General features: G+C 59.2%; 2 protein-coding genes across 6 annotated transcripts in view; one reads left to right on the top strand and one right to left on the bottom strand.

The window, feature by feature from the left end:
• The window catches only part of COL9A3 (collagen type IX alpha 3 chain), a 17,357-nt gene extending 12,015 nt beyond the window's left edge, over positions 1-5,342 (top strand). The window contains exons 25-32 of the mRNA XM_059132898.1: positions 49-84; positions 529-573; positions 1,295-1,327; positions 1,451-1,597; positions 1,746-1,800; positions 2,200-2,382; positions 3,425-3,502; positions 4,350-5,342. Coding sequence (XP_058988881.1) covers positions 49-84; positions 529-573; positions 1,295-1,327; positions 1,451-1,597; positions 1,746-1,800; positions 2,200-2,382; positions 3,425-3,502; positions 4,350-4,540 — 768 coding nt within the window. The 3' untranslated portion in view covers positions 4,541-5,342. The remainder of the gene's footprint in view (positions 1-48; positions 85-528; positions 574-1,294; positions 1,328-1,450; positions 1,598-1,745; positions 1,801-2,199; positions 2,383-3,424; positions 3,503-4,349) is intronic.
• TCFL5 (transcription factor like 5) lies at positions 5,138-18,897 on the bottom strand. 5 transcript variants are annotated; one of them, XR_009344513.1, is made up of 7 exons: positions 18,066-18,897; positions 16,962-17,148; positions 16,541-16,703; positions 14,758-15,004; positions 12,833-12,974; positions 11,841-11,941; positions 11,106-11,758 (listed from the first exon to the last, which is right to left on the bottom strand). XR_009344513.1 is itself a non-coding variant. In XM_059132895.1 (6 exons), the coding sequence occupies exons 1-6, from the start codon at positions 18,806-18,808 to the stop codon at positions 5,781-5,783; spliced, it is 1,602 nt and encodes a 533-aa protein (XP_058988878.1). In that variant the 5' UTR covers positions 18,809-18,893; the 3' UTR covers positions 5,138-5,780. The 5 variants fall into 5 exon arrangements, 4 of the variants coding, with proteins under 4 accessions (XP_058988878.1, XP_058988877.1, XP_058988879.1 ...); XM_059132895.1 differs by lacking the exons at positions 11,106-11,758; positions 11,841-11,941 and adding an exon at positions 5,138-5,903 and having other exon boundaries at positions 14,758-15,001; positions 18,066-18,893; XM_059132894.1 differs by lacking the exons at positions 11,106-11,758; positions 11,841-11,941 and adding an exon at positions 5,138-5,903 and having other exon boundaries at positions 18,066-18,892.

Below are 18,897 nucleotides of genomic sequence, written 5' to 3'. Positions count from 1 at the left end.
GCCTCAGGGACCCCCGAGCTCCCTCTAACACTGACCTTCTCGTCCCAGGGCCCAGGAGGAGCCGCCGGCCCTAAGGGAGACCAGGTGAGCGGACGCCCAGGGGTCAGGTCCCTTCTTTTTCGCTCCCTCCTCCATTACCTGCTCTGCCTCGTGCCTTCTGAGCAGCGGAGACCGCTCTGGACACCCAGCCCCAGCTCCCAGCGAGGGGGTGTTCCCGCTGACCTTCTGGGAATGGGGCCTTGTCAGGGGGGAGTGGAGTCTGGGCCCCAGGACTGTCTGCAGAAGGTGCACTCTCTCAGGAAAGGTTCAGGGGCCGGGCCTGTGACCTCTGGGGGCTCCTGGCCATCTTCGTAGTGGTTGAGGGCCTAGAGTAAGCCACAGCCCCCTGAGATGCTGCTTGGCAAGAGAGGGTCCGTGTGTCCTGCCGGTCTGTGCAGTCAGCTGGCATCCCCACCCTGGGCCTAGGGCTTGGGGACTGGCGCCCGAGCTTGGAAAGCCGCTTTCTGACCTTGGGGCGTGTGGTTTCAGGGCGTCGCAGGTTCCGATGGCTTTCCTGGGGACAAAGGAGAGCTGGTGAGTGGGATTAAATCGGCCTTGCTTTTGTCAACAGCTGAGAATAAATCAGTCCCATTTGCGGGGTGGGGGTACAGTCCGCAGCTCCGGGCAGCGCGGGGAGCCCCAGGGACCCTGAGGCTGCGGGCCCCATGGCTGTAGCCAGGACAAGCTCGGCTGCATGTGCGCGCGCACGCATGGGTCCTTCTGCGGAATTCCTGGACAACTCTGACCAGCCGGACCCCGGCCTTGGCTCCTGGGCCCTGGCACCTCGCCCCGGCCCCCAGCCCTGTCAACCTGATGGGGGCAGCCGTGCCTGCCTGCTGGGATCCCCTCAGTGGGGGATCCCGGCCCTCTGCACGTGCAGCTGGGAAGCTTCCAGAGGACGCAGTTGGAGAAGGGGACTGTAGGCACAGAGAGGTCCAGACGTCCGTTGCTAGAGCGAGTTGGCGATGGACACGGGGCACAAAGTAAACGCGTGTAACAAGACGCGCCGAGCGGCTACTGAAAACACTCGTTAGGAAAATAAGTCACAAAATCGTCCATGCGGAGAACTCAGTCCCAGCGAGAGAAGAACTACTCAGGATGGTGAAAGGAAGTCCCCGCTTCCTGTCCTGAGGCAGCCCCGAGGGTGGTTTCTTGGTGGTTCCCCACCTGCCCCCGGTCCCCCCCGCACCAGCCCTGCCCTTTGGAAGCGAATGCCCGCCGGCTAACAGCGCAATGGACAACTGCTCTCTTGCAGGGTCCCGGTGGTGCGGTCGGACCCAAAGGAGAGGTAAGTGGCCGCCAGCTGTTCCAGCAACAAAGTCCAAAGGAGACGCCGGACCGGCCTGCGGGGGTGGGGCAGCAGCTGCTGGCCGCTGTGCACTCTGACCTGCCTTGTCCTGTTTCCCTCTAGTCCGGCAGTCGAGGGGAGCTGGGCCCAAAGGGCATCCAGGGTCCCAACGGCACCAGTGGCGTCGAGGGCCTCCCAGGCCCGCCCGGCCCCGTGGGCTTCCCAGGAGTACAAGGCCTGCCTGGCATCACCGGGAAGCCCGGAGTCCCGGTACGTCTTTCCCTCTGTTGAGGGTGGTGTTCGCCGGCCTTGGTCACTTTTCCGAGACTGATGTGGGGTGGGGGGCCGCGTCTAAGGGAGCCGTCTAAGGGAGCCGGCTGCCCCCAGTCTGCTGCCGCACTGACGGGGTGAATTTCAGGGGCGAGAAGCCAGCGAACAGCACATCCGGGAGCTGTGCGGAGGGATGCTCGGTGGTGAGTGCCCTCCACCCCTGCGCACCCTGGCCTCCTCCACCTCTCCCCTCCCTGGGGGGTGGCTAGTCTCCATCTGCGCCCGGCGGGGGCTTCCTCCCCCGGCTTCAGCACAGGCGGGGGCACAGGGGGCGGGTCTAGATGTCTGGGTCGCCGTCAGCCGGGACGGAGACCTGCGTCTTCCAGCCTTCACGGACGAAGCGGCCAGCTCTTGGCCACTTTGCGCCACAGGATTTGTAAGGAGTCCCCCCAAAATGAGCACCTCCTCCTGGGCACGCAGGAGAGGGAGCAGTATCGGGGCCGCGCCCCGAAGAGAGTTAGGCGCCTCGATCTTTTCTGCCTCGGCGGCGGCCTTTGCTGATCCTCCTCGAGTAAGCGCTTGCATCTTTGTTTTTCCAAAAGAACAAATCGCACAGTTAGCCGCCCACCTGAGGAAGCCTTTAGCGCCCGGATCTGCAGGCCGGCCTGGTCCAGCGGGGCCCCCAGGTCCCCCAGGTCCCCCGGGCTCCATCGGCCACCCCGGTGCCCGAGGGCCCCCTGGATACCGTGGTCCCACCGGAGAGCTGGGAGACCCGGGGCCCAGAGGTGAGTGGGCCGCGCCGACCTCTGTGCGGCCCGGTTAACCCCTTCTTCATGCCGCGGGCCCCACGGACACCATCCGAACAGCGGTCGGGGGCGGGGGCAGACAAAATGTGAGGGACGAACAGCGGGAGCCCGATCACCCTTAGCCGCATCCGACCCTGAAAAACTCGTAAAAAGCAACAATCACACAGAACTCCCTCCGAAGCGCTGGGAAGGGAAGTGCAGTGCAGAAACCGCATGGCCTCATGGCTGGGCCCCGTTGCTGACAGGGTCTGTCCCGGCCCCCGCTGAGCCGCAGCCGCGGATGCTCTGGCCCATGGACCGGGCCTCGTGGGTGACACGAGTGGGAACTCATGGACACTGGGCTTTTCCAAAACGGCCTTTAACACGCACCCCTGTCCGAGTGTGCACCGTGTCCCCCCCCCCCCCCCCCCCCCCCCCCCGCCTCCCGCCTCCCGGCCCCAGTTCTGGAGCTCGGCATTCCGGTCCACGCCGGCTTACTGATCCAGGAGTTCTGTTTCTAAGAAACAGCATAAGAAAACTGTTTCTGAGAGAAACTTAACTGTGATTTCCTTTCTAACTTGGTGAGACAAAGTTTACTGCAAGTCCTTCCAGAATGAGCAGGGCCGCTGCCCTTGTATTCGAGAAACTCCGAGGCTGAACAGTTTCCGCCCTGGAGACAAACACATCTTCGCAGATGTGGTGTCGGTCCTGAGGTCACGGTCCCACGGTGTGGGGCGGCCGCAGGACGGCAGGCTCTGAGCGTCTCCGGTGCCGGCTCGGGGCGCGAGGCCCTGCTGTCATCCAGCAGAAGGCCGCGGGTTGCTCCGAGCGGGATCTGAAGGCCTTTCGGCCTGTTACGAGCTCCCTTCCGAACGGGCCTCCATCGTCCTCTCTCCCGGGGGTCGTGTTGCTTCTCTGAGTGTTTTCACTTCAGGAGAACACTCACCAGGCGGAGCCCTGCCCGTCAGAAGGCGGGTGACACGCTGGTGGGTCCCTCCTCGAACCCCAGCCGGGTCCTCACACGTCCGGTGCTTTCCGACAGGGGCCCCGGGAGACAGAGGAGACAGGGGTGCGGCGGGCACGGGACTGGACGGGCCGGCTGGGGACCAGGGGCTGCAAGGTGGGTGCCGGTCACCGGCTGCTTTCCCAGGGCGTTGGGACTTGACCCAGGGCTGCATCTGGGTGGGGAACGCGTGTCACCATGTTTCTCTGGGCGAAGCCGTCTCCGATGGTCGGGAACAGTCAGGAACCGTCAGACCGACCCGTCCGAGCGATACCGGGTCTGGGCGGGTCTCGTCACGCAGAGTCAGTCAGTTTCCGCTCGGTGAGAGCAGGCTGGCGTCGAGGTCGGTTACATTCCAGAACTCCCTCCGAGTTGGCCCACGTGTATCCTGAGGGTTTAGTGTCCAATGAGGAGCCCCCAGGCCCCGCGGTGCAGCCCGGGCCAGCCTCACAGGACACCTGAGTCCCCTCGCACAGCCTTCCGCACACCCCCACACCGTGGGCCGCCACACACCGTGGGCCGGGCGGAGACCACGGTCCAGTCCTCCCTGAGCGCCCAGAAGGCCTCTCCTCCCCCGGCCCTTGAGGCCGCACCCCTGCTCCGTGCCCCCTACCCCCAGCTGCCCTATCCTGCTCCACCTACCCAGGGGGCCCATCCCCCAGGTGCGCGCCCCACAGGGCTCCCGCGCAGGCCATGCCGACTGTCACCTGTCCCCACTCACCAGGCAGCCCTGCAGCCCCATCCCCGGCTCGGCTCTCTTCCCTCGGCTCCCCGGGAGCCCTGCTCCGGTCTGAGCCGAGGCACTGGGGACAGGCCCCGGGCCCCACCTCCGCCCCGCCTCATCCTCTGCCCTCACCCCCCCCCCCACAGTCTTGAATAAACCCCACACAGCAGGGCGCGGGGCGGGAGGCTCAGTGGCTGTTCTAGGCTTAGGTCGACACTCCCCTTCCTGCTGCGTCTCCAGGACCGCAGGGTGTGCCTGGCGTCAGCAGAGACGGCCGGGACGGGGCCCACGGCGAGCCCGGGCCTCCAGGTGATCCTGGCCTCCGCGGTGCTGTCGGCGCTCAGGGGACCCCCGGCATCTGTGACACCTCAGCCTGCCAAGGAGCCGTGATGGGAGGCAGCGGGGAGAAGTCAGGTTCTAGAAGTTCCTAAAACCTAACCGGAGGAAGCGAGAAGCCAGTGCCGACGCCAGCGGGGAGCCCCGGAAGGACGGGAGGAGCCGCAGTGCTCTGGGGGCGGGGGGCGGGGGGCGGCGACACATGGCATCCAGACGGCCCTCACGGCCCTCCTGGCCTCCCCTCGTGTTCTCAACGGCAGCGACCGGACACTTGGTCCCTGAGAGTGTCCTTCGTCGACCTGTTGTCCGGAGCCGTCCCTAGCGCATTTACAACTGCCCGTCAGCGGTCACCGCGCACCTCAGACACAGGCCCAGGTGTGCCAGCTGGACCCCAGCCCTGAGAGGGGGACGGGGCACATGCACGCGGAGGCCTGGAACGGCCGCCTGTCCGCACCACACTCGTGTGAGGACTGAGAGCGAATCCCACTAAGACGGCAGACGGACCCAAGCGACCCCAGTCTAACAAATAAAGGGTTTCATGTACGGCACCCCCTCTACATGGTCTGGTCTGATTTACCTGCTTCTTTCGTGTGCAAACTGTCTCCGAGTAAATGTTTCTTGAAGGGGAGTCTGTACCGCGAGCAAACCCACTATTATGTGTTGTGATAAATAAAGCCACTCGTGTGAAAACCTCAGTTCCAAACACTAGTTTATTACACACCAAGTAATGACTCTGAATATGAAAATGAAGGCATTGAAGGAACCCACGGTGACAATATCTCCTTTACGGGCAAAAGTGGCTTCAAAGGGAGTCTCTGGAAAATGTCCAGCGACAAGGCTGGACACAGACCGCGTCACAGAACACGGTCCCGTGTCACCGGAAGTCAGCATGGGGAGGGAGAAACAAGGGAGTAAAATCTCCAAACTACTTCTAATCAAGAACAATTTAACTTGTTCCAATCGCTAAGTGGGCATATTTAAAATGTAAATAAAATAAGTAAAAAGCGGTGCACCTTGGAAGACTAAGGAAATTACATGGGATGTTAATTTTTGAAGTTATCATGTTAAGAAAACATGATGGAATCAGGCGGATAATTGAAAAGTTTCTTGCTAATTGTCAACATGTCTTCATCCCCAAATGGTGTAAGAGGACACGAAAGGCTAAGGATTTCGTTCTAGACAAACATCTCTACAAAACGTGCTGTGACGTCCCCGTGGAGGCCCCTCAGCTGGACTCACGTCCCCCAGAGCCAGATCGCCGGGGCTCCAGGGCCGCGCGGACGCTGGGGGCCCCGGGCAGCCGCCGCCGCTGCCGGAACTGGCGGTCCCTTCCTGTCACTTGACGTCCATGGCCGGGCTGCTCTGTAGGCTCTCCTGCGCAGGACGGGCCGCCAAGGAGTCCGGTCTGGTCAACTTGAGCCTTCGGCCAGTCTTACCACAAAACACACTCTCGAATTCCTGAAATTGAGAAAGAACCATTAATGCTGTGAATTTACGGACTCAAACTATCTCAAAACAGACAAGGCTGGGGACGCCTGTCCAGCTCGGCGAGTGGCGGTGGGCAGCTCTTGGATCCTGGGTCGTGAGTTCAAGCCCCACGCTGGGTGTAGAGATTACTTAAGATGAATAAATAAGATTACAAAAAATTAAAAATACACCAAAGGTTGAAATTATGACCTAAACTACTTCAAAAGATGGAAACGTGTCATCCACAAACTCACGTCACCTCTTGTAAGGGGGTGTGCGGGGTGGAAACAGGGATTCAAACGTTTTTCTCAGAGTCACATTTACACCTACGATTAATTTTCCAATAATTCCTGTAATACCCATCCATATTAAAAAGGCTTCTTTACTTAAAAACAAACACCTACACTTGTGTTTTCTACCACAGTAAACTCTGCACGCTGCTTAACCATTCTCACGTGTGTGCGCGCATTTGCCGGGCCGGCTTCCCGCAGCATCACTGCCGTCTCCCTGCAGAACTTCCATCACCGCTAGACACACCGGGCCCATCACTACCCCGGGCACACGGCGGGAGTGATGCCAGCGGCGGGCTGGCATCAGAGGTCGGCTCTGGAAGCTGGGGCTCCCGCGGAGCCCTGTCCACCGCGGCCCTTGCTCCTGCTCCCTGCCTCTAGGCACTTAGACAAGTCCCGGGCTTCACAGCAGGGTCAGACTGGCCGTTTCCTGAGCGCACCGGGCAGCCCCAAGCTCACAAAAGGCGAGAGCAAGCACATGGCCTGATCTCCTCAGCCTCTGGGAAACAAAGATCCGGGTACGCGAAATGTACAAGGTGGGAAAGGCCACGGCACGGGGGTTCCATCTCTTCAGTCAAAAGAGGATGCGGGGGGAGGGCGCCTGGGGGGCTCAGTGGGTTGAGCCTCTGCCTTCGGCTCGGGTCATGATCTCAGGGTCCTGGGATCGAGTCCCGCATCGGGCTCTCTGCTCAGCGGGGAGCCTGCTTCCTCCTCTCTCTCTGCCTGCCTCTGTCTACTTGTGATCTCTCTCTGTCAAATAAATAAATAAAATCTTTTAAAAAAGGACAGGGTGGAGAGGAGGAAGCCATCGTGTACTCAGCGATGTTGAGCACCACCAACCAACGTTCGGGTGGACAGCTTCTGGATCCTGACTCAGGGGAGTGGGCAGCACAGAGACGGCTGCAAGCCCTTCGGGGCGTCTGGATGCGGTGTGGCTGTTTAACCACGTGTCTACATGCAGAGATGCCCTTGAGAATGAAACCGAGAGATCTGCGGAAGGTTTTAAACCACCCACCGAGGGCCACAGGACGGGGGCACTAACAACACGCCCTTGTGTCCGAGGAACACTGGAGCTCTGTGCTCTGCTCTCCCCATGTCTGTGCATGGATACGTTTCCATAATTTTTTTTTTTAAAGCATAACATTCTTTTTTTTTCTTTTAAGATCTTTTTTATTTATTTGACAGAGATCACAAGCAGGCAGAGAGAGAGGGAGGCAGGCTCTCCGTGGAGCAGAGAGCCGGATGCGGGGCTCGAACCTGAGACCCTGAGATCATGACCTGAGCCGAAGGCAGAGGCTTTAACCCACTGAGCCACCCAGGCACCCCTAAAGCATAACATTCTTAAAAACTAAATTTACGTTTATAGATTTTCTATTATGGTAAAAAAATACAGAGCATGAAGTTTTCCATTTCAGCCACTTTAAACGGTTTTACCCAGTGGCACTACCTGCACAGTGCCATGTGATCAGCACGGTTTCTGACTTTTCATCATCCCCCCCCACAGACACTCTGTCCCCATGAGACACGGACTGTCGCCCTCCCCCAGCACCCACCCCATGTCCCACTTTCTGCGTACGAATTGGGACCACACAGAGGTTGGCACAGGAGCTGTCCTTCCGTGAGCGGCAGCCTCGGGGGCACCCGGGCCGTGGCCGAACCACATTCTGCTGTCGGTGCACACGCTGTGCTTATCCACTCCTCTGCTGATGGACATTTGGGGGCCTCCACGTCCAGGCTGCTGTGAACATTCCCAAACAAGTGTCCACCCGGATCCCCACCCACAAATGCAACAGCCCATCTGGCAATTCTGACTTTCTGAGAATTGTCACCCCATTTTCCACAGCAGCTGCACAGGGTTCTGCTCTGAGGCCTGCGATTCCACCTGTCTGTCTGTCCGTCTGTGCGTGCCGGCCACACCCACTGGGCGCATGCGGCAGAGCCCCGTGGTTTGATCTGCATTTCTCGGACGATCAGGGATGTTGAGCATCTGCTCACGGACCTGTGGGCCATTTGTTTATCTTCTTTGGAAGAAGGTACTCAAATCCTTTGCTGGTTTTGAATCATGTTGTCTTTGTCGCTGGGCTGTAGCGGGTTCCTCCTGGATTCACATCCACCAAGGGACACAGGAGTACCACGCTGCACTGATAACACCAGGCCCACCAGCGGTGGCCGCAGTGCGCTTCCTGCCACCTGCACTCGGGCTATACCTGCTCAGATCTATTTTCTTCCTGAACTTTATTTATTTTTTTTTTTTAAAGATTTTATTTATTTATTTGACAGAGAGAGATCACAAGTAGGCAGAGAGGCAGACAGAGAGAGGAGGAAGCAGGCTCCCCACTGAGCAGAGAGCCCGATGCGGGACTCGATCCCAGGACCCTGAGATCATGACCTGAGCCGAAGGCAGCGGCTTAATCCACTGAGCCACCCAGGCGCCCCTCTTCCTGAACTTTAAAGGGCTTGAGGGTCTAAGATGAGCCACATTTTGACAATTTCCTATGTATATCCTGACACTCAAAAGCCCAAAATGTAAAATATTTGCCCATATATGAGAAGGTAGAATTTACCTCTGAGAATAATAAAAAAGTAATGTAAAAGTCACAAAGAAGGAAACCGTCACTTCTGACAAAGAAAGTACTCGAGACTACGGGAACGTCATGCACACGACAAGGTGAGCGCCGGCGTCCACCCGGCTGTGCACACTTCTGCCAGCAGTGGGGAGCCCCGGTGCGGGCTGGGTTCCCCGGGGCCCCGGCACCTCCTTACCGGGGCCAGAGGCGAGCCGGCAGCCGCTGTCTCAGGGAAATGACAGAGTTTCAAGGGAGTTTTACGAGTCAGAACACCCTGAGGTGACGTCTACACAAAGCTGATAGGCACGTTAGGTTTGTAAATATGAGAACGCCTGATAGAAAGAGTGACTTTGGGGGGCACCTGGCTGGCTCAGCAGGAAGAACGTGTGACTCTTGACCTTGGGGTCATGAGTTTGAGCCCCAAGTTGGGTGTGGAGACGAAATAAGTAAAACCAAACTTAAAAAAAGCAAATTTCTTTCTTTCCTTTTTTTTTTTTTTTTTTTTTTAAGACTTTACTTATTTATGACAGAGAGACACAGCGAGAGAGGGAACACAAGCAGGGGGAGCTGGAGAGGGAGAAGCAGGCTCCCCGCTGAGCAGAGAACCCGATGCAGGACTCGATCCCAGAACCCTGAGACCATGACCTGAGCTGAAGGCAGAGGCTCCACCAACTGAGCCCCCCAGGTGTCCCGAGAGCAAGGGTCTGAGTCGCTATTAATGGTCCCAACCCAACAAACGCAGAGCTCACCAAATGGACAATACATGTTTTTTCCAAATAAATACAGAACTTTTAAAAACTGACCACAGAAGAGGTCACAACGAAAGTCTCAGCAAACTTTCAAGAAACTGTTTCTTTATACAGACCATCTTCGCTTATGAAAACGTAATAAATGTGAAAAACAGACCAAAAGCTTTTAAACTCAAGATGTCAGAAAGATTAAAACTACAAAAAAATAAAGAAGGTAAGCTTTCAGAGCAACATACAAGCAAATTACAACGGGAAAAAAACACTACCGTGTGCCCTCCCACAAAAGCGAACAGAGCAGAACAAGACCAGAAGCCGGGACACCCACAGCCGCCGAGAGACCAGGGCACAGATGCCCCAACTCGGAAAGGGTAGGACCAGCCCACGGGGAGCGCCGGGCAGTGAGACCTGGGACCAGGGCCGTGGCCTGGCAGTGCCTGGCCGCAGCGCTGATCCCAGGTCTCCGCAGGGAGGTTTTGCTCCTGCCGGGCCCACCCAAGCCATGTTTATACATGAGATATAAGACATGAGTTTTAACATATCTGGTCTCGGAATACATACAAAGACAGTTAACAGGTCTGCTGTGAGCTGAGTGCCGTCATCACTTACGGATGAATCATATTAATAACTCACCGCTAACAGGTACACCAGGCCAAACGTTAAATCATTTCCATTTTTGGTTTTTTATTTATTTGACAGACAAAGATCACAAGTAGGCAGAGAAGCAGGCAGAGGGAGAGGAGGAAGCAGGCTCCCTGCCGAGCAGAGAGCCTGATGCGGGGCTCGATCCCAGGACCCTGGGATCATGACCTGAGCCGAAGGCAGAGGCTTAACCCACTGAGCCACCCAGGCGCCCCTCCATTTTTTTTTTTTTTTTTTAAAGATTTTGTTTATTTATTACAGAGAGAGACACAGCGAGAGAGGGACCACAAGCAGGGGGAGCTGGAGAGGGAGAAGCAGGCTCCCCGCTGAGCAGGGAACCCGATGAGGGGCTCGATCCCAGGACCCTGGAATCATGACCTGAGCTGAAGGCAGAGGCTTAACGACTGAGCCCACCCAGGCGCCCCAAATCATCTTCAAAAATATAAAAGCTTTTCTCCAAAGAAGACATCCAGGTGGCAACAGACACATGAAAAGCTGTTCAACATCACCCGGCATCATGAGCATCATCGCGCCAGTCAGAACGACTGGAACTGACCAGTCAGGAACGACAGATGCTGGCGAGGATGCGGAGAAAGGGGGACCCTCCCGCACCGTCGGCGGGGACGCAGGCTGGTGCGGCCACTCTGGACAACAGCACGGAGCTCCCTCAGAAAGCTGACAAGAGAGCTGCCTACGACGACCCAGCAATCGCTCTGCGGGTATTTCCCCCAAAGATGCGGACGCCGTGGCGCAAAGGGAGACGCGCACCGAGCGCCCAGAGCAGCGAGGTCCGCCGTAGGCGAGCTGTGCGAGGGACCGAGATGCCCTTGCACGGACGCGCGGACAGACGGGCAAGATGTGGCCACGGCGCCTCCGTCAGGGGACGAATACCGGCTTTTGCATCGACGTGGTCGGAACCGGAGGGGATCGTGCGCGTGAACTCTGTGGAGCAGAGTCGTATGGCTTCACTCCCACGTGGAATTTAAGAAAGAAAACACAGCAGCCAAGGAAAAAAAGAGAGAAGTCAAACAAGAAACAGACTCTTGTCCTGTCTGACAGCGGGCGGGAGAGCCGAGAAGGCGGGTGCGGCCCGAGGCGGGAAGGTAACCCGCAGGCGAAAGCACCAGAAGGGGAAACACAGACGTGGCCAATCCCTGGAGCCTCGCTGCCGCCTCCCGCGGGAATCTGCAGAACCCAGACGCGGGAGGGCGAGAGCGTCGACACCGAGAACAGAAGCTGGAGGCGGCGGACGTGAGGCCGGGCGGACAGCCGCAGGCCCCGGACTCTGCCGTGGCGAAAAGCCACTGCTCCGTTCAGGGCCACCACCGCTCGGTGTTTTCTCCCAGACAGACTTGGCCCTCACAAAGCGGCGTTCTAAATTCTTACAAAGAACCTAACTAAATACCTCATCCCTTAAGAAAAACAAAGAAACAGACTCCGCACTCCAGAGCCCACAGACGGCCAGCAGAGCGGGCGCGGGCGGCGGCGGGGGCCGCGACGGGCAGGAAGGGGGACGCCTGTGCTGCCGACCTCCGGGCGGCGGCCGGACGTGCCCATCTGTCCTACACCTGCCAGGGACACCACCACGCTGCGCTAACTGGCTGGAATCAAGAAAAAAAGCTTTAAAAAAATGCACAAGAGCATCATTTTATTAAAATTCACAGCCTCCCTCGAACACATCACCTCAAACGCGAGCCGCAGGGTCACCGCAAGCGAGCCACTGGGAGGGAGCGGGACGCAAATGCCGCTCTGAGACGCGGTCACACGGGCGATGCCACGGTGTCCTGCGGAGACAGAGTGGGGCCGGAAACACAGCCGCGGGCCCTGCCCCGCGCGGTCCACACGCAGGAGGCTCTTTGGAAAAGGCTTCACACAGACGCGCCAACCTCAGCTTGGTCCCTGCCAGACGCCGCAACCACAGCAGCCACACGATGGCCTGGACAGGGAGCAGCGTTGGGGTGCGCGGGGCTTGCCCCCCCAGGGCCTCAGCCGCGCTCAGCCTGACCGCCAGCACGCTGAGGCCGGCACCGGGAGCCGAGGTGCCCCCAGGGCAGAGCAGTGAAGCCAATGCTGGGAGCGCCCCACTGACCCCCGAGGAAGGGGCGGCTGCGCTCCCTCCCGCTCACACCACGCGATCGGCCCCGCCAGGAGCCGCGCTCGCTCGCTGGAATTGCCCCTGGGACCAGACAGACAGGGTCAAGGTGGTTCTGGCTGCACTCGGGGTCCAGGTGCTCGGGCCCCAGGGCCCCATGTTGTCCCCGCTCACCCAGCCCATGGAAGAGAATCTCTTCCGCGCCTTCTGAATGCATGTGGGTTCCAGACTGTTGAACGCTATCTGCCTCTCTCTTCCTGCCTAACTCGTCTCACGTCAACCCTCCGAGAAGCTGTCATAGGGTAACGGGTGCCTGAAACCCGGGCGAGCCCCATCCGGTCCGCTGCCTGCAGCCCGGGCTGTCACTCGGATGCCGCAGGTCAGCGAACCAACCCAGGCTGGGACCATCGGTCCGTAAGTGACACATTACAACACTAACGAGCTTTTGGTCAAAGCGAACTCAGTATCCAACACTGAATTCCAGGAAACAAAGGACCATCGGGGGTATCTTAGGGAAAAATGGACAAAAAAATCACTTGTAGGTTTATAACATTCTGAGACTGCACCTGCCCTCATTACTGACCTTTTTGAGAGAGTCTCCGTGTCTTTCCTGAATGTACTTCAGGAACGCCGTGGTCCACTGCAGGGTGGTCGCCTTGTCCGTCTCCGCGTTGCAGAAAGGGACTAAAAGATTCAACTCGTCACAACAAATGCGGATCCTGCGCCTACAGGCAAAATCCAAAGTAATCACGCTGAGAAGCAGGCGCCAGGCCACTGCTCCTGGCCTGGCCCCTGGCACTCGGCTGCACTCCACTGGGACGGTCCTGCTCGTGGGCCAGGAGCAAGGGCCAGGTTCAAGTCTCTAGACCAAGGACAGAGCCAAACCCCCCAAACAGGAAGCAAAATTGCGTGTGCTCTTTCCCTGGGTAGACCGTTCCTTACTCAGGAGTCACGACTCTGCTCTCCATGTGCCAAGGGACTCATCCGCAGCCACGTCACGGCTTTGACCGCCAAGGGGCCCCGGCTCACAGAAGGACCACGGACCGCCCGCCTGCTAAGACCCCGAAACCCAGTCTTTTTAGAGGTAATTTTAGAGAGAACTTAAATCACAACTGGGCCTTACGATCAGACCACAGTAACGCTCACAGAGGACACTCGGCGTCGCGCCACGTCCTAGAGAGGCGGACACAGGGCAGCACAGAACGCGACCCTTGCTGCCCACCTACCCGCGTGCACACGTGGAGCGGACGCGGGGATCTCGTCAGGCAAACCCAACAGCGGACGCTGATCTCCAGTCCGTGCAGGGGTCAGATCGACGTCCCCGACGAGGCACGGAGGTGAGAGGGAGCGAACCGGCAGCGTGGTGCCCTAGGGGACGGCAGGCTGCCCACCCACGGGGAAGGGTCCTCCCACGGCAGGTACCCAGGAAACGCTGATGAAATGTCAGGGTGGGAAAGCTGCCCTTTGGAGCTCACAGACGTCCTTCAGGTTGATGGAGCATGTGCGCGTGTCCGTGTGCGCGTGCGTGTGTGAGCAGGTCTAAGAAGGACCACGGGCGGGCTAGCTAGCTGTAACACGTCCCTTAAAAAGAAATAAACTGCCTCAGGTCAGCGCCGGAGCCGGAGCCGGAGCTACATACCTGCCTCGCCCCGGGCTGCGCACAGGAGACTGGGGTGAACTCCCCGTCAAGGACTATGTTAACTACCTTAATTATGTTACGGAAACATCGAGTAAAAACCCAGCTGCGATACAGAGAAATTAACCACCTTTTGGTTCTACGTAAAATCTAAATAAAATTCTAAATAAAATCTGCAGATAAAACGACCTAAATAACAGTTTTAACCCCCTCCCTCCCCAACATTCTTAAAAGAAACAGGCAAAGCTGGGTTCCCCGGTGAGCAGCGCAGCGCAGCGGTCTCCCGAGGCCCGCTCACACGGCCGGCGCCTGACGGCTGCTGGGAACTGGAGCCTCGGGAAGGTTCCCAGCACCACTAGTGAGGTGCCTAACTGTGCCTAAAATGTTGGTACAAACAATACGGTTCATGCTGAGCGCTGGCTCTCCTTCTGGGGCTCACCAGGGAGGGAATGTCCCCATGACCCGCTCTGCCAATAAAATCCTGGGGCCCTGAGTCTCTCACGAGCGTTCCCCGCTGGGAAGCTCGCCGGCCTCAGGACCAGGGGCCAAGGGAGCAGAGCGCATCTGGGAGGCGACACCCAAGAGCTCGCATCTGGCTCCCGGACTTCTCCCCAAGCACCTTGGCTAAATTTGCTGTGTCCTTTCTCTGTGATCAGTCACAGCTCTAAGTCTTCCCAGCGAATCATCAAACCTGGGGTGACCCTGGGGACCCCGGCCCACCGAGCTGAACCAAGTCAGCATCTCCTCGGCCAACTTTTCTCCACTGGGAACACATTTTAGAAAGCACTGAACTGCTGTTTCAGGAGTAGCCTGCCTAGCGTCGCCAGTAGCTGCCGTAAGCCTGCGTGTCGACAAGCAAGCACACGCGTTACCTTCTATCTCTTTCCATGCGGTTGTGCCTCTCCCTACGCTGCGACCTTCCTCCCTGGGGCCCGCTCTGGGTCTGCTCCCCGAGGTTTGCCTGCGAGGACTCCGCGGGAGGCCAAGCGCCCTGTGTGGAGCTCGAGCCTTCGCCCACGTTTTGAATCTCTCCAAGGGCTCTTCGTTCTCCACCTGTGTCCGGCTGGCGCGCTCGACTCCGGTTCCTCTTACTTACGGCTTGCTTACATAGCGCTTCTTCTTTGCAAAAGAAGGAAAGAGTGGCATTTAATTTTTTATTTTACTTAACTTGTCCCCATTAATGCCGAATGTGTTTCATGGCATTTTTCAAACCTGAACAGACACACGAGTGGGCGAAGAACGCCCAGAACTGAGCGGGAAGAGCCGTACCCACTACGGTAACCGGCACAAGCCGTTCACGCAAAGCTCCAAGCTCCAAAGCACAAAACTGAACATAAATCTGTAACTAAATTAAAACACCCCGAGCAGTGTGTGAGCAACAGACTCTTGTCCGAAGTCCCTCATGTATCAACAGGTGTTAGCTGCTGTCGGTGAACAGGGAAACCAAGAGGTTGTTTGACTTTTCTGATGTTTAGAATGGAAAAAACAAATTTTCTCCCCAGGATTTTCTTTTATACAGTCACTCTAACGGGACAGCAGGTGCTCTACCTCCCATGCTCAGAAGAGGACAAGACCTGTGTGCCCTAGGGCTCAAGGTGCGCCCAGTTGACCAGCGACTCCGCCCCTGGGAGGAGGAATCACGTCACAGCTCTTATGTGTCCCAGGGGAACACAGCAAGCCCCACCGCATCGAGGCCAGCCAGCACCTAACCCCTGTGTGCGGTGACAGGCATTCCCGAAACGCCAAATGAGACCTAAGTCTCTGTGGCCAAAGGGTCCCTCCATACAGCGTTCACATCGGGACCTGCGAGGAAGACACGGCGCTGGGACTGTCTTGTTCCCGAAGCAAAGAAATTAGTATGTGGCTTGTGTCTCCACCAACCCTTCACTCTGCACACGGAAGCACCTACTTCTGCATAAAAAGTCCGAACAGGGAGAAGGACCCACTGCCTGGAGGAGGCAGCACTCCACCCCCGCCCCGCCCCCATCAGCTCTGGAAGTTAAGTTGAAAAATACTTTTGTTTACAGGGAGAAAGGGGCTGAGAGCTCACTCTCAAGGTGAACCAAGTTCAAGCTGCCTTCAGCCGTTTCTTTCTAAAACTTTCTGAATCAGCTTATGGCCTCTTGCTGCCAACTGAAACCTTTGCCCATCTGTCTCCTAAAGCTTTTAGCAGGTTTCAGACTCCTGTCCCACTCACGAAATATAAAATAAGAAACAAAAAAACAAAAGCACAACTATTAAGTGCTTTCAGCAACTTGAAGGAAACAGAATTTATGCAAGTCTATCATTTTTCCGTTTACGGAGATCACCAGTGAGGAAAAGCAGCCCTCAAACTCAACGACGCCGTCCAAAGCATAAATATGACGTGTGAGGGCGTGGGGTGGCTCAGTCGGTTTGGCGGCCGACTCCTGATTTTGGCTCAGGTCCTGAGATCGAGCCCCGCCATGGGTTCTGTGCTCAACAGGGGTCTGCCTGAGATTCTCTGTCCCCTTGCCTCTCATCCTGCTCGTGCGCTTGGTCCCTCCCTCTCTCTCAAATATAAGGAAAAATGTTTAAAAAAGAAGAGACGACTTCATGTTTATACTCGGCATCTCGCCGTCCCCACCCTCGGCCAAGAGGCCAGCAGGACGAGGCTCCCTCTGCTTTATGGCTTACCTCCTACTTTAATCCAAACCTGCTCAGGCAAGGCTTTGTTTCTACTGCCCAAAGTCTGTTTAGTGGATTCAATTTCCTGCTGGTAACAGAAAGAGAATGCTCGAGGCAATCCAATGTCCTGATGCTTGGCAGCTTCGAGTACAGAACACGGGTTCCCAGAACCCTGGAAAGAATGAGGCGACAGCAAGTTTACCAGCGCGCACGCAAACCAAATGCCCTCCAACCGAAGCCACGGCCAAGACGGTAGCGCAATTTGAGGAACTCTGCGTACGTCCAGGACTTTAAGACGTTCCCAAAGCGCATGAACGGTCTTGATTTTAAAGCTTGATATTAAGCTCAAATGAAAGAAAAATCCTTCAGGCCTAATGAAAATAAAATCCACCTCGTACAAAAGAGCAGCCCTGGCGAGTCCCTCCCTTACCTGCGTCTGCGAGAGGCTCGAGCCCCCCGAGGCAGGGCAAGCGTTCGCCGTGAACAGAGGGCATGTAAACTGCAAAGCGGTGGCGGCTGCCGCGGTTTTGTTTTTTACCAACGTTGTGCATTTGTTTTGTTGCTGATGAAGAGGGACGTTCATGAACTCCGAAGGATGTCGGATAAGAGTGACCAAACTGCCAAGACAAAGGAGACGCGGAGATGCGTGAAGACCATGTGGCAGGCAAGCGGCCAAAGGCCGTGACCGCAGTACGCTCTCCCAGCTAGCCGCCGGTGGTCTAGACAGCCCGCATCTGGCAGGATGAGCACCCCTCCTCGTGGAAACCTCTACAGAGCCAGGCTCAAGCAGCGTGGGGGTGGCCAAGCTCAAGCTTCTTCTTGGAAGGACCAGGGCGTTGGATGTCACCTGAGACCAATCTCTCTTGCTCTATTTCTGGCCATTCTCCAAAATCTGGCGACTAGGGACAAAATGGGGAAAATCCCAGGGTGGGGAGGGACAGAAAGCCAAGGACCACCCCCCACCCCTGCGCAGTTCCTCTTCAGAAGGAGAGCCGCGAGGGAGGGGCTGGCTTCCTGCAGGACACTTCCCTGCCACCAAGTCTGCCGCGTGTGTGGAGTCACCCGTAAGCTGAGTCGCGGTGGGGAGGGGACAGGCCTCTCCTGACATTTGGGTGGAAGACCTGGTGCAGGGGGTCTGGTCCTCAGAAGCGCCCGCACGCTCGGCTCGGGGCGCCGGTCCGCAGGTGCAGACGCGGGGCGCACACCGCACGCTCGCACGCGCGGCGGCGGGGTCTGCGCTGCGCACTCGCTCAGCACCGGCGGCCGGCCCCTGCCCAGAGCGCCGACCTTTCCGGTGGGCCCCGGACCCAAGCAGGTCTGCTCCCCGCGAAGACCCGGCCGGAGGAGGCTGCCCTGCCGGCGCTCTCGCGCGGAGACGCCACCTCCGCCCAGACCCGCCCCGGCCTCGTCCGCGGGGAGACCCGGGCCCCGCCGGGCGGGCGGCCGCTCCACGGGGCCTGGCCGTGTGCACCCCGCGGGCCCGCGCCCCGGCCCCGCCCGGCCTCCCGGGAGGGCGGCGGGGAGGGACACCCACTTGTTGAGCGCCACGCCGGGCTCGGGGGGCTCGGCGCCGCGCGGGGCGGCCGGCGGCTCGGCGGGGAGGCTGTTGAAGCGGTCCTCCAGGCGGACGCGCACGGCCGACTTGGCCCGCGCCTCGGGCGCGCCCTCCGCGTTCTCCTTGCCGCCGCCGTCGGGCGCCTTGGGCCGCGGCGCGCCCGCCCCGGGGCCGTCGGCGCCCGGCGTCTTCTCGGCGGGGGCGGGGGGCGCGGCGCTGGCGGCGGCGGCGGCGGCGGGGGCGGCGGGGGCGCCCGCCTCGCTCAGCAGCATCATGCGCAGCTCCTGGAAGTCGACGTGGCCCAGGCAGGGCGCCGCGCCCGCGAAGCCGCCGTCGGCCAGCGCGGGCGGGCACAGCACCGGGTACACGGGCGCCGCGCCCCCCGCCGCCGCCGCCGCCGCCGCGGCCGCCGCCGCCGCCGCCGCCGCCGCGCCCCCCGCCGCCGCCGCCGCGAAGCCGCCCGCCGCCGCCGCCGCGCCCGGCGCCGCGGCCGCCAGGAAGGCCGAGCTGAGGCGCGCGTCGAGCTCGCCGTCGGCCGCCGCCGCCTCCATGTGCGAGTAGAGGATGTGCTGCAGCTGCGTGTACTCCACCTCCGTCATCTCCACCAGGCTCAGGTCGGTGGTCGTGAAGCTCAGCCCCGCCTCGCCCGGCGCCGCGTCCGCGCCCTCGGGGCCCGCCGGCCCGCCCGCCTGCGGCGGCTCCCGCGGCCCGGGGCCCGACATGCCGGAGCCAACGGCGGGGCGCGCGCGCGCGGCGGGGGGCCGGCGGGCACCGGGCCGGCGCGGCCTCGCCGGGCGACGTTGGGGGGCGG

The sequence above is a fragment of the Mustela lutreola genome, chromosome 9 (assembly GCF_030435805.1).
Source record: "Mustela lutreola isolate mMusLut2 chromosome 9, mMusLut2.pri, whole genome shotgun sequence".
Lineage (NCBI taxonomy): Eukaryota > Metazoa > Chordata > Mammalia > Carnivora > Mustelidae > Mustela > Mustela lutreola.
This window is presented reverse-complemented; position numbering and strand designations above follow the sequence as displayed.